The sequence below is a fragment of the Pteropus medius genome, unplaced genomic scaffold, assembly GCF_902729225.1.
Source record: "Pteropus medius unplaced genomic scaffold, Ma_sr-lr_union100, whole genome shotgun sequence".
NCBI classification, from domain to species: Eukaryota; Metazoa; Chordata; class Mammalia; order Chiroptera; family Pteropodidae; genus Pteropus; species Pteropus medius.
In genome coordinates this window covers 1515567-1529038 of record NW_024345601.1, presented here as the reverse complement: position 1 = coordinate 1529038, position 13472 = coordinate 1515567, and the positions used below count along the sequence as shown (strand labels likewise).

Sequence of the window (13472 nt, the reverse complement as noted above, 5' to 3'; positions counted from 1 at the left end):
GCAGCAGCAGCCCCTGGGAGCTTGTTAGAAATGCAGAATTCTGCCAAATAATAATTTGCATTTTATAAAAATGCCAGGTGATTCATTTATGCCCCAAAGTTTGAGCAACTGTGATCCAGGCCCTGGGGAGACAAGAATAAATGCAACTCACTTACTAGAAATCTGCCTTAGAGGGACCAAGCACACAGAGGGTGCTCGTCATTGCTTCAAACCCTCCCAGGCTCTCCCCTCAAGGGTTTTCCAGTTGGGATTTGAGCTCCTTTCCTGGACAGTTATATGTTCTCTCCTACATCTGTCTCAGAAACAGGAGAGAATCTGTGGAGAATACTTAGTGCCCTGGAGTCCACCTACTTAAGGATTCACATCTGCAATTACAGTCCCTTTCTTCTACCTCATTAAGACTCTGACGAAAGCTTTCTGGCTAGGAGCAGTTTTTCCACACTGTGGTACTGCAAGGCCTGTGAAGTTGGGGATTAGAATACTGGGTCCACAGAATACAGTTGGAGTTAGGTGGACTCTGGAAAAAAATGGCTGTGAGTCACTAAGTGGCTCAAAGGGATGCTAGAACCTTGGAGTCTACCAAGAACCTAGAGAAGCACACAGTCTTCTCAACATGCAGGGAGGGAGAGCAGGATGCCATTAGATAAGAGCCTTGGGAAATGGTTATTTCAATATTGATGAGAGGATGATGTGTGATTCAGGATATAAAAATATAAGCTTAGTGAAATCCAAGGTAGAAAATGTCTAGGCTATGAGGCTCTAAGTGACTCTGTGTATGAGCCTGCTCAGGCTGCCATAACGAAGTACCAGACAGGCGGGTGGAAACGGATGTATTTTCTCACAGGCTGGAAGCTAAATGTTTGAGAACAAGGTGGGCTGGTTTCTTCAAAGGACTCCTTCTTGGCTTGTAGATGACTGTCTGTCTTCTTGCTGTGTCCTCACATGGTCTTCTCTGTGTGTGTGTTGATGTTCTAATTTCCTCTTCTTATATGGACACCAGTCATATTGGATTAGAATCGAAGCTAATGAGCTTGTTTTAAAATTACCTCCTTTAAGACCTCGTCTCAAAATACAGTCACACTCTAAAGTACTGACAGTTGGGACTACAACATACAAATTTGAGAGACACAATTCAGTCTATGACATGCCATCTCCATAGCCTCTTCTGAGTGATGAGAGTGGCTCTTTCTGTATGTGGGTGCCACACTCTGTGCTGTGTCCCAGTGTCTTGTGTTCCCAAGCCAAAAGTCACCATGCAGGCTGGACTTTAGGGGAGCCAATTGCCCATCAGTGTTTTAGACCTAGACCTGACCAACGGGGACTTTGCAAACTGGAGAGTGCCTACCTGACCCAACTAGATTCTCCCTCTTGGGAGGTACGAAGGTGAGCTGTACTCAGAGAAGCTGGGAGGTCCTTTCTGATGGGAAAGGACCAAGTCACTGGCCTTGAGGCTGGATCCTGAGGGAACAAGAGCCATAGTGAGGAGTCTGCGAGGGTGGCTATATGTCCCAGGCTTGACCATGAGGAGTCAGAGTGGCTGGCCAGTTGCTGGTTAGTCTCCATGTCCCCTGTTACACAGTTGTCTGGGCTCACTAATTCCTTGCTACTCAAAACTTAATTAGGGCAGAAATATGCATGAATGGTGGACATTCTCAGGGACCACATGGAGAAAGGGGACATTGGGATGGGCCATTAGATCATGGTTGACCTCTGAGAGACCAATGTCAGGTCCAGGATGAAGAAAGAAGTGAGGTCTCAAGTATCTGTCTCTCAGTTTGGGTGGCCCCAGAAGATCCTGAGACAAGATTCATGTGCAAGTAGGTAATAAGGGAGAAGATTCCAGAAAGGACCAACAAGGAAGTGGCAAGCAGAGACAGGGAAGGGAAAGAAGCCAATATGGGGCATTTTAATGAGCAAATTGCTACTGAGGGCAACTGGGGCTCAGTCCTACTGGAGAACTCTGGAAGATGACATAGAACATGTCTCTCAGTTTTTCCACCTGCCATGAGAAAGCTGCAGTATTTATCCATCAACTTCCACTTGAAATTGGTTGAAGACCATGAACTTCCCAGCACTTGCCAACTGTCCCAGGGGTCTCACACACTCCTGCTCCCTCTTCCGGCAGCAACTTGCAGGTACTAGCAGTAAGCAGCCCTTGACACCTGTAAGGGTAGGGAGTACCCAGGGGCTATGGGCACTGTGATGTTGTCTACAATGAACACTTCCTCCTAACCAGAGCCACATCTTTTCATGCTTGGAGGAGTTGAACACGTGAACCGTTAAAGAGGAATGGCCATCGTGGTCAGACTATCAGGTGTCTGATTCTTTATCAAAGACACAAATATTGGATTCCTTTGGCTTGACCTCATAAATCCAACTCCCCTCTTTTACATCTGTCTATGCGGAGGCCATTCTTTTATGTTGTTGCTAGCAGAGTTAAGGAAATATGGACATACTTAAGTAAAATCCCTTTTAATAATTACTGTAAATCTCTTAGATTAGGGAGAGTAGCACTATACTTGAAAGAACATATTAACTTATTTTCTGATTCCCCTACATTAGGTAAAAGACAGGAAATCATTTAAAGATATAAGGTCAATTGGCAATTGAAATCTATTTTTCTTATACCTTTTATCATTTGAGAGGGGACTTGTTTTTATCACCAAAATCAAGGAGATGGCAGGCCATGGGCTCAGGAGTGAGAATAGACTCAGAGTGTGTCCTTCAGGTGGACCCCTCAGCCTACTCCCCATCACACAGTGCCTTGCGGGGGAAGGGGTGATGTACAGGCTTCTTGGAAGGAGTGAAGGGGCTGACGCCCAGACCAGCCTGCCTAACTGGGACCTGAGGCTCGCTGCTAACAGTACTGGCAGAGCCCGTCTCTGTGGAGAAGCCCGCCACCCAGCTGCCTTCTGAAGAACAGGAGGAAGTCTTTGTCCTCCCCCAGCCCATCCCTCCTCTCCTGAAACAGGGCAGAACACACTGGTAAATCCTGCTGCCACCCCCTGGACTTGTTCTTTGTTAAGAATGCTGCCTTGTTCATACACACAGGTGGTTAACTTCTCTGAGACTCAGTTTCTTTGTCGAAGGGCAGATTGGGTGTCACCATCAGATAAGAGGACATAGGAGAGGTGCCTAGCAGGTTCCTGGACATAGTCAATAATAATGGTGGTGGTAGTCATTGTCTTCATGTATGGGGGCTGAGGGCAGATAATTGTGGCTTTCTCTGTACTATTTTATGGACAAAGGCAAAAACACCACATGTGAAAACAAGCAGCAAAGAAAGGGATGGGATTTTTTTTTTCCATCAAGGTTTTCAATTGATGCCTATAAGTATTCTGGCAGGAGGGAACATTTTGGGTGATAGAAATGTTCTACATCTTGATTGTGGTGGTGAGGGTTACACGGGTGTCCGCATTAGCAGTCCAGGAAGTGTGGGAAGAAAGGGTTTGGGCTGAGATGGATACCTTTAGCCTCTTCCATTATGTTCTAGGCACCGAGTTCAAGGGCAGAGTTTTAATTGATCTGGAATTAAGATTTAGCAACCTGCCCTTCCTTTTCCCAAAGAAGTGGACAATGTCAGCCGCGCGCGCGCACACACACGCACACACACCACCACCACCACCACACCACTTTAACTCTAGTGTAAAGGACACCTCATCTAGATTTCTCTTTAATCCTGCAGGTGTACTCCATCATCCCGGACGGTGCCGAATGGGGAAGTCTTTTCTTATCCAATCGCGCCACCCCACGGACAACTTGGGCACTGCAGACTCCCTTATCTGACACGAACCCGTTGTTGTTGAAGTTGGAGGTGAGGGGATAGAGAGGTAGAGCTTAAGAAAGTAAAGGGATCGACGTTTGGAGCCACGAATGCTTTTACTGGAAGCAGTTCCACTTCGTGCATCCACGGAAAAATCAAGCTGGAATTGAGGACCCTATTTTGGGGGAGCCGACAGTGAAGAATTTAACCCTTTCGACTCCTAGTCCGCTGCCTCAGACCCATCCTTTCAGAAAGGCAACAGAGTTGGGGTGCAGGTGGGGAGAATCTACAACCCGGTGTTCTTTCCACTCTAGGATACCCCTGAACTCCATTTCATGGCCTCAATACAAGGTAATAGCCGGGGGGCGGAGGAGAGCGTTCTCTGTTCTCTCGCCTCCCTCTCCGACTCCAAAGCAGAGTGTCGGCGTGGCGTCTCCCCCTGGTGGCCATGTGGAGCCACTGCACCACTCGCCTGTAGCTAGAGAAAGACGCGATGCTGCGGAGGGCTTCGGTTTGCGCCTTTCTTTGCCTTTAGCCGCCCGCGCACCTGATTGGGATTGGGGATGAGCAGGAGCAGGAGCAGCTGCAACCCCGACTCGATGGTGGGCGAGAGATGAGGGTCTCTTCTTCCCAGTACTCCCTCCACTCTACTCCCAACCCAAATCAGAGTCCTTTGGCATCATTCGCTTGCACCCTGAACCACCTTGACTTAACCTCTCCCTTGCAGAACTGTCCACCCCGCGTTCATCCACAGGAACCCATGAGTGCATGGGGGCGCTCGGGATCGTGGAGACCGCGCCCTGGTGCCCGTCATGAAGCCCTCCTCGTGGCCAGTGCGTGCCTGGGTCACGGTATCAATTCATTGTTGTTTGTGCCCAAACATGATGGAAATTGGAGCGGAGACGGGAGGTGGCACGTAAGTGGAGAGCAGGATGGGGGGAAATTACACGAAAAGAAAACGAGTATCCGCAAGCGCAGATGGCTTCTGTGCACGTGTATTTTCCAAGCCGCGCCGGGACCCGCAGGCTGAGGGGAAGTAGGCGGCTCCTGCCGCCATCGGAGTTTAAAGCTCTAATTCTTCTTAGGGGCCGCCGTCTCATACTTGGCCCCCACACCGAGCTAGAGTTGCGCTTTCGCGAAAATGCAGCCCGGGACCTGGGGAACCGGGCTACCTCTCAACGCAACCCCAAGACTAGGCAGAGCGTGTAGGCACGCAGCTGGAGCGCAGAGTTCTGGCGCCTCCCGGCGGCGGCGGCGGCGGCGCGCGGGCCACTTAGTTCCTCCATCCCGAGGTGGTGCTTCTGCGGGACTCCAGATCCGCGCGCAGGCCTGCATTTTCCCATTTGTTCGGGTGGCGGCGCTGAGGCCTCTCCGTCTTTTTATCAATAACGATGCTCCAGGAGTTAAAAAGAAAATTAGAGCCTTAAAAAACCAGACTGGGTGGGAGGGGAAGGGAAGAGAGGGGGTACGGGAGAGAAGGAGGGAAGAGATGGAGGTAGAGGTGGAGAGGAGAGAGGAGGAATTAAAGGAGAGAGGGAAGGAGGGAGGGGGAGAGAGACACAGCAGAGAGCAGAGCGAGAGAGAGCGAGCGCGAGAGAGCTGAGAGCGAGAGCGAGAGAGAGAGAGAGAGAGAGAGAGAGAGAGAGAGAGAGAGAGTGAGAGTTGGGGCGTTGATAAAAGCAATAAAACTCGGATCGCTTCCCTTGGAAAGATAGCAGCGGCTACAATGCGCGGAGGGGGCTGGGGAGGGAACGGACAGGGGTTTATTTGCAGATCCTGGATAAAAGATGATATATCGACACAGTTTAGAGTATCATTGCGCCTGGCCTCTCGGGAAGCCACAAGTACATATTTCCTGAAATACCGGCCAACACAATATCCAATCCACATGCCACTTAAGCACGGGAGGGGAACCTCAGCATCTCACTAGTTTGGCTCTGGTTTCTTAGTTCTGCGTGGGGAGACCTCACCTGGGCAAGATATGGGGCTCCTGAATGCCCTCTCCCCTGGCCTTTGTTTTTAGTCCAAGTAATCACTTAGTGATGGACCTTAATAAATACATCTGAGAACTGTCCTTATGCTCTGTAAATATTGGATTAGCTTTTCAATGACCAGGCTCTTGAAAAGGCTCGAGAAATCTACACCAGGTCTCAACTAAGCCCAACAGTCAATAGGTAAGGAAAATAAGCGATTTCTCTTGCTGGGTGTAGGGGACTTTGAGGAGGGGGGTTCCTAGACTCTTATCAAGTTACTTGATTCTACTAAATACGACAGTAGTACTATGTAGGAAAAGGGGGAGTGCCCAAATTTTGTATTAGCAAAATTTCTACCATCTCTGTTGTGCTCCTTAAGACTGAGTCGCTTTGAGCAAGGGGGACATGTGTGGATTCTATTGTTATTTTCACAGTGCTCAGCAGGAATTTTTTGTGTTTAGTGACCCAAATGATCCCCGACTGCCCCACGCTAACTCTGGACTGCTTAGGTGAGGCAAAATGGTCAAATTTCTTGGGAGCTCTGCTCTGTCTCCTTGTTATTGATTTTTTCTTACAAAACGATGCTGGAGACAGAATTAAAGAGCAAGTCCCTCTCTCCTCCAACACCCGGAGGGGGTACGGCGGGGCTGGTAAACGAAGTGGGATCCCTGCGCATAATTCGAATGACAGGGGGTTAGTAACTGGGTGGTACTGCTGGGTGGATGTGGCCTTGGAATCAGCCGAGGCTGAGATCGAGCTGGGCCTAGGACGGAGGGGTCCCCTGGCCTTCCCAAACCTTTTCTGCAGTGCGTGGAAGGGTGGCTCCGTGAGCGGATGCGTCAAGACACGTCCGGTGCAGGAACCAGGGGAATGGATTTTTATCTACCCTGGAGCCCCCACGAAGCCCGAGGGGCATTACCCAGGCCCTAGGCACCCTGGTCTCCTCCTGAGTCTGGCAGAGTCCAATGACTTCGATGAGGAGCTCCAGCTGAAGAAGCCCAGCTGCCATCTCCAACGCACGCAAGCACGCAAAGCGCGCGCAATGAATTTAACACCAAAGGCCCGAGCCCTAGAGTTACAGCCGATGTTTGGTAGGAAATATAGAGAAGAGAGGAGAGAGAGAGAGAGATCTCTCCAGGGAGAGAGATTCAGAGATCCAGCTTTCAGTGTGTTACAGGGCCTAAGCAGGGCGAGCGCTCTCTGAAGCCATCAAAGACAGGGGTGGTTTTTTTTTTCCAACCTCCTCCAACCTCCTCCCCAATAGATATAGCACGAATTTTTAATGCGTCTTCCTTTCAGAGACAACAATAAAGGGTTTGAAAGCCGGACACAATTTGGGTTTTGTGCGGGTCCCTCCTCGCGCTCCCTCGGCCCAGCTGGCCATATGGAATCCAGCATGGAGCCCGAGGATGACAAAGGGACCCAGTGACAGGCCCAACAAAACCCCAAGGAGACTTCTGCCTGACTCCGGGATTCACTGCCCGCGATAAGCGCACTGAATGGTGCGGGGTGGGGGGGGGGCGGGGCGAGGACTCTCTCTGTCCCCTGAGATCCATTCTCTGTCCCTTTTTAGTATGCACGCCTCTAACATCCCCTGCTTCCAGCTCTCCCATTGTGCCGTTTTGTGCGGCCCGCTGTAGATTGGGCGAAGATAGACTGCTGAAGCGGACCTGGAGCCGGGTTTGCTCCCAGGGCGCTGGGGTTAGGGCCACACAGGGCTCCCCGGGCACTTTTATTGACTCCATGGGGACCCGAGGACTGAGAGTGGCGGGCGCTTGGCCCACCTCCCCGGGTCCTGGCTGCGCCAGCGCACACTCAGACTGCAGGACTGTGAACCTGGCCAACGCCCTAAATGCATTCCCAATGCACACACAGTGGAAGCCTACGAGAATTTGGACTTTCCACTCTGATTCCTTCCTCCCTGGAGGCCTAGAGGATCTTATGAGCAATTTTGGCCCCCGGAAGCTCTGAGGTCAAGAATGGAGTTTGGGGGCTGTGACTGAGACCTCCTGAAAATCCCATTCCGAGAGGCTTATAACTCTCATCTCTCTTCCCAGTGGATTCGAGGGTTACAGGGAAGTTACAAGTGAGATGCTGAGTGGATGGTCAAGTTGGGCATTCGATTATTGCGCAACAAATGACTAAACGCAGAATTCTCCTGGCATTTACAAATAGCAAGAAATAAAAACCCCAAACGTTTCCAAGCTAGTGCGAGGGAACAAAGGGAGACTTTTCAGCATTTAAGAAAACCCGGATGGACCTGGAGATGTGAAGGGACATTTGGGAGGATATTAGAAAGACTCCCGCGCCCTCAATTATCCAGGGGCGGGTGCGCAACGCGGGAATAACGTGTAATCACGTCCCTGGGCGTGTTGTGCTGAGTGCTATTGACGCGCAGATTTGGTCACACGGATAATCATGTTTGCTTTAGATATTGAATTAAATCTGATCATCGACTAGAGGGAACGAGAAAGTCAGCTGAGACCGCTCCTTTTGCTCGGCCCCCTCGCCCCGCCCCCCTCCAACCACGAAGGTGGAGCTGGAGAAGGAAAGAGAAATACAATTTCCGAATAGAGCCGACTTGAATTCTGAGGCGTCTCAAAGGGCCCGCTGGGCTCTGAGCTACACAACCCCGGGTATTTTCAGAAAGCCGTGAGATAGAGGAGAAAGGGCCCCTCCCCCCAAGTCCACACGGCTCCCTGAGACGCTCCCCCGCAAGGGCAAATGTGCACCAGCATCCGCCAAGGAGGTCTCTGCGACGGGGGTGAGGGGGAATCAGTTGTCTACTGGAGAAGGACCGATGCGCCCTCCCCCGGGCAAACCCGGGGTTGTTTGCTCACTTTCCGCTCCTCTCATCCCAGCCTTGGAGGCCGGGGCGCACCACCCCACCTACAAACCCCTTCTTTCTAGCCAGCAAGTTACTCAGCTTCACGCTAAAGAGCTGGCCTGGGAGATCGCGCGCAGCCAAATGCTACGAGGGGACGAGGATCGGGATCCAGTCCAGGGGCAGGGGACTGGAAACCTGGATTTAACGGGGGCAGAGGGGAGAAGGGAGCCTCGATTAGTAGGGATTTCCACTGACTCCCGCTCCCTGGCTCTCCTGTGCCAAAAAGCCTAGAGGAGATGCAGCACCCCACTCCCTCTCCAGCGTTCCTTATAGCCAAAGGAGCCTCGAGCTCCCCGAAACCAGACCCCCGCCCCCGAACTCAGTTCTTGGAGCGGTCTCCTAGGCCGCCTCAGGTCTGCGGAGTTTGAAAAGGAGGTGGAGAAAAGAGAAAAAGCCGACTAGTTTTAGCCTCAGCGCCTCCCACCCCACCCCACCCCCGCTACCCATCCCCCTTTCTTAGAGCGAAGTAAATCAAATGCAACAAAGTGAAAGTCATCGAGTGTAGTGGCTTCGACAGCTTCTCAGGCTGAAGGAGCCACTCGTAGATTTGGGCGAGCGAGGGGGGCTTGCTCCCTCGCCTTTGCGTTTTCCAAAGTTACTTTTTCTGCCAAAGCTAGGACGCCGCCGCCCTGGATTCAGACTGCGCGCGAGGCCGGGACAGGGGCCCCGGAAAGGGCGGGCGACCCGGGGCTTTCGGTCGACAACTCGCAGGCCGGAGGCCAAGCGCTCCTTCCGCAGCCCGGGGTCCGAGGTGCGGGGCCAGGCCCGCCCGCGCAGGTGAGGCCTGTCCAAGATCCTCTCCTGCGGCCCGGGCATGCCTGGCAACGACGGGAAGCACGGGTGAGAGAGCTGCAAGCGGCCTGGCCTGTGTTCTTGCCCGAGGCCTCGGCCTGGCGTAGGGAGACAAAGTAAGACAAATGGGAGGGCCGGGTTTTTTGTTGTTTTTTTTTAAACACAGGATTTTTATTAAAATTCTTATTTAAAAAATCGAAAGCTTTCAGCGTCCGGCGCTCTTGGGGAACCACACGGAACCGCTGAGATTCAAGCACCGGGGCTCAGGACCCGGATAATGGGGCAGGGGGCTTCGTGCCCACAATATTTTTCCTTTTTCATATTTGAGAAATGTTTGCACTGAACAAAATAAAAAATGAAAAGGAGAAAGCAGGGCCAATCAAACATAAGCAAACCAAAACAAACCACGAAGAAAGGAACCGGGCCTCAAGGGAGAACAAGCCCATCCTGAAGGTCATTTTGGCAACAATCACCACCGATATTTACAACGAAAAGCGAAATCTGTCACCAGTTGTCAGAACGTTTACATGGCCATAAATATTTAGCATTTTTTTTATAAAAAAGGAGAAAACCCCTTTATATTTTTTTTAAAGTGTTCTCCACTTGCTTTAGAAGAAGACAGTTGACTATCGCTACTCACACAAACATATTTTACAAAATCCACAAAAGCAGGAGGGGGGGTGGTCCTTTTCTTGTTCTCAAGTGAGGACGTTAACGCTGGGACGATTTGGTCCCCCAGGGGAGAGGCAAAGAAGCAAAGCTGCGCAAACATTCTGTAAACAAGGCTTATAGTTCAGCCCTCTCCAAAGGTTCAAAAGGGAGAGGGAAGGGGCAGCGCTGGGTGGATGGAATCAGCCACGCCAAGGAGGCGCAGGCAACCTCCCGGCGCCTCCCCAACGGAGCCGAGAATCAACTCGACTCCACGATAATAATATAATAATAATAATAATAACCACCATAAGGACTAAGTCCTCTTCTCTGCCGCCATCGCCGCCGCCGCCGCCGCCGGGGTGGGGCCTGGGCTTGGGGCCGCGAGTCTCGGAGGGGCGGCGCTCACCAAGTCCACTGCTGGGCCTGGACCAGGGGGTGTGCTGTCGGGTACTGGGGGGTGCCTGCCGAGCTGTACTGGGCGTTGTACTGCATGTGTTGCAGAGACTGCGCGCTGTAAGCCGAAAAGGGGATGCCCGCCTGGAAGGTGGCAGCTGCCAGGTCCTGGGCTTTGAGCGCGTGGCACGGTTTGCCGTCCCTGACCAAAACGGGCACGGCCACCCGGCGCGGCGAGGGCAAGGGCGTCACCTCCATACCTTTCTCAGCCCGAGCTCGCTTCATCTTGTAGCGGTGGTTCTGGAACCAGATTTTGACTTGCGTGGGAGTGAGGCGGATGAGACTGGCCAGGTGCTCGCGCTCGGGCGCCGACAGGTACCGCTGCTGCCGGAAGCGTCGCTCCAGCTCGTAGGTCTGCGCTTTGGAGAAGAGCACCCGCCGCTTCCGCTTCTTGCCCGCGTCCCCCGCGCCGCCTGGTGTCTCCTTGTCATTGTCCGGTGACTCGTCAGCCGAGGGCTCCGGAGACTTGGAGCTCGAGTCCTGGGGCGCCGCGCTAGCTGCCAGCCCGTGCACTGCCGGAGAGAGAAGCACGTCAGGTGCCTGGAGGCCGCGCGCCAACTGGGCCAGACCCTGCGCACCTAGATCTTCCGTGCGCCGTCCGCCCCCACCGCAACCCGACCTCACTGTCTTCGCCTTGCCCCCTGCCCAGCTTCACTCCTAACGAAGCACTCAGTGTCCCCCTGGGGAAAGAGGGGAAGCAACAGGAGTGGGGACTCGGGGCTCGTGTTTCTGGGGGTTCACACAGTGTGGGTGAGTATTTGGGGGCAGTGGCGCTGGAAGAATATCATCTTGGGTTAAGGGCTTCGGCCCCCTTAAGCAGTTTCCTTTCCGGAGAGACGTGGGCAGATTTTTAAAAGAAAAACCCTACAATCCCGGCATTGATCGGCTCGGCCATTTAAGGCAGGTTGTGGGGGACTTTCGTTTTTTGCCTTTAGACTTTTTTGACACCCTCCGCATCACACAAAGCATCCTCTATGATCGTTCAGGGGGCAGGGTGAGCTATTTATACCCGGGCCACCGGGAGCCTCCCCCACCCTCTACCCGTACCCGAGTCTTTCTGGCTCGCTCCAGTGCTCCAGGCCAGTCCCTCCCGGCTGTCGGAATGAGGGGGGCCGCGGAGGAGGGGGACCACAACGGGAGCCACCAGTCCCGGTTGACTTCTGTAACCAGCCTTGGGAGGTATTCCCCTCCTCTTAATTTCTCTTTGAAAAAAATATCTGAGACCAAGTCCTTTTCTAGGACTAGAAGCGCTTGACAAGGAAGAAAGAGTTAGGGCATCATAAACAAGTGTTAAAAATCTTTCTAGGGGCTCAGGGCGAGAGATCTGGGTTTCAATGGCTCTTTCCCTTTTCTCCCCGCAGTGTCCAGCCGCGGCTGCGGCCACAGAAATAGTGGCGGCCACGACCACGCAGCCAAGTTTCGCTACTTACGGGAGTACTGGAGGCCCTCAGTGCTGGCCAGCCAGCGCGTATATGGGTTGTCGCTGCTGTCGTAGAAGGGGTTCTTCAGGGGCAGGCTCTGCACCTTGTCCAGGGCGCCCTGCCCCAGCGGCCCGGCTCTCTTAGGCTCCGGTCCCTCGCTCTCATCCTCCGGCCCTTCAGCTACCGAGCCCTCCTCATCGTTGGTGTCTGGCAGGTCCAAGATGTCCTTGACCGAAAACCCCGTCTTTGTGTTGGTCAGCGACATGGCTCGGGCCCCCGGAATTTATGCCGTAAAGTTGTAGCTTCACTTGGTCAATTCGTGGCACTCTCCAGTTGGGGCGGGGTGGGGGTAATGGGGGAGGAGAAGGGGGATGGGCTTTAATTATTGAGATAATTATTTTTTAAAAGAGAGAGAAACTATGGGGAAGGGGAGGGAAAAAGAAGCCCAACGCAGCGCCTGTGTCTCCTCCGAAAGCACGAGGAAATGGACGCAGGGAGCTGGGCAACCCGCGCGCGGGGCCCTAGTTTGTAACTCCAGGAGGGGTGCCAAGGCGGCGTCAGCTCGGGCTCTGGCGGCCGTTCGGCGCGCGGTGGCGGCTGGTGGCGAGGAAAAAATGGGCCATTGCCCGAGCGATCAGTCCATATAAGGCTGGGCTCCACTCGCGAACCTGGAGAGAGGGGGAGGGGGGGGGGAAGAGAGAGAAAGAGAGGAAAGGAAAAAGGGAGGAGGGTAGCCAGTGAGAGGGAGCGAGAGAAGGGTGGAAAAAAAGGGGGGAGACATTAAAACGCAAAGGTTGGACACGTGTGGGCGGGTCTTGGAAGTCAAGTGGATGAAGACAGTATTTGCAGATGTGAAATTGTGGGTTTTGGGGAGCTCCGCGCTCCCAGCCAACGGCCCTCTAGAGCAAGATGAGAGGTGTAATGTGTCAATTAATTGCAAAGACGGGGTGAGCCTTTTTTAACCCAGTATTTACATACAAAGGACCACCGCGTCGCTAGCGAGTCCACACACTTGAAAGCGCCGTTTTAACAAATTGCATCTTTAAAAAAGTGGGAAGGAGAGAAAACAAAACAGACACCTAGAGGAGGAAAAAAAAAAATCCTTTTTAACATTTACCGGTTCCTACCTCCCAGCCCCCGCGCGCCCGCCCCCCGCAAGTCAGAAAACTGATGAGTTGTGGCGCCTTTGGAAAAGGGGGAGGGGGCGAAGGCCGAGCCGCGGAAATCTCTCCTTTCCATCGCTGGTGGCTCCCAAAACAAGATCCGGTTCAAATGGCAAGAGCCCAACTTCTGTAAGCCTCCTAGGTCAATATTTTGGTTGAGGCTTAAGGATGAGTACTAGAAATGACAAGGCAAGTAATTGATTCTAGTTAACGCCAAAAGAGACCGAAACCTAGGAGAGGGATCGGGCTGGGGCCAGCCGCAGCTACCACCGGGCGACAACCCCCTCCTTTCAGCCACCCTTTATTTGCTAAAGACTTATTTATTTCCTCACTCCACCTTCCCCCACACCCCCTTCCATTTCTTTGCAG

At 52.8% G+C, this 13472-nt stretch overlaps 1 protein-coding gene across 1 annotated transcript; it reads right to left on the bottom strand.

Annotated features, from left to right (window-relative positions):
* Positions 1–9567: 9567 nt before the first annotated feature.
* NKX2-2 (NK2 homeobox 2) lies at positions 9568–12602 on the bottom strand. The gene is made up of 2 exons (XM_039874588.1): positions 11950–12602; positions 9568–11031 (listed from the first exon to the last, which is right to left on the bottom strand). Exons 1-2 carry the CDS (start codon positions 12203–12205, stop codon positions 10469–10471), a joined length of 819 nt encoding a protein of 272 aa, XP_039730522.1. The 5' UTR covers positions 12206–12602; the 3' UTR covers positions 9568–10468.
* Positions 12603–13472: the final 870 nt, after the last annotated feature.

What these genes read in the sequence shown, in the direction of transcription:
- NKX2-2 (XM_039874588.1), bottom strand. Translation starts at nt 12,205, where the DNA reads ATGTCGCTGACCAACACAAAGACGGGGTTTTCGGTCAAGGACATCTTG. An exon ending in TGAGGGCCTCCAGTACTCCC is followed by an intron (nt 11,032 to 11,949) that starts GTAAGTAGCGAA and finishes TCTCTCCGGCAG; the next exon opens with TGCACGGGCTGGCAGCTAGC.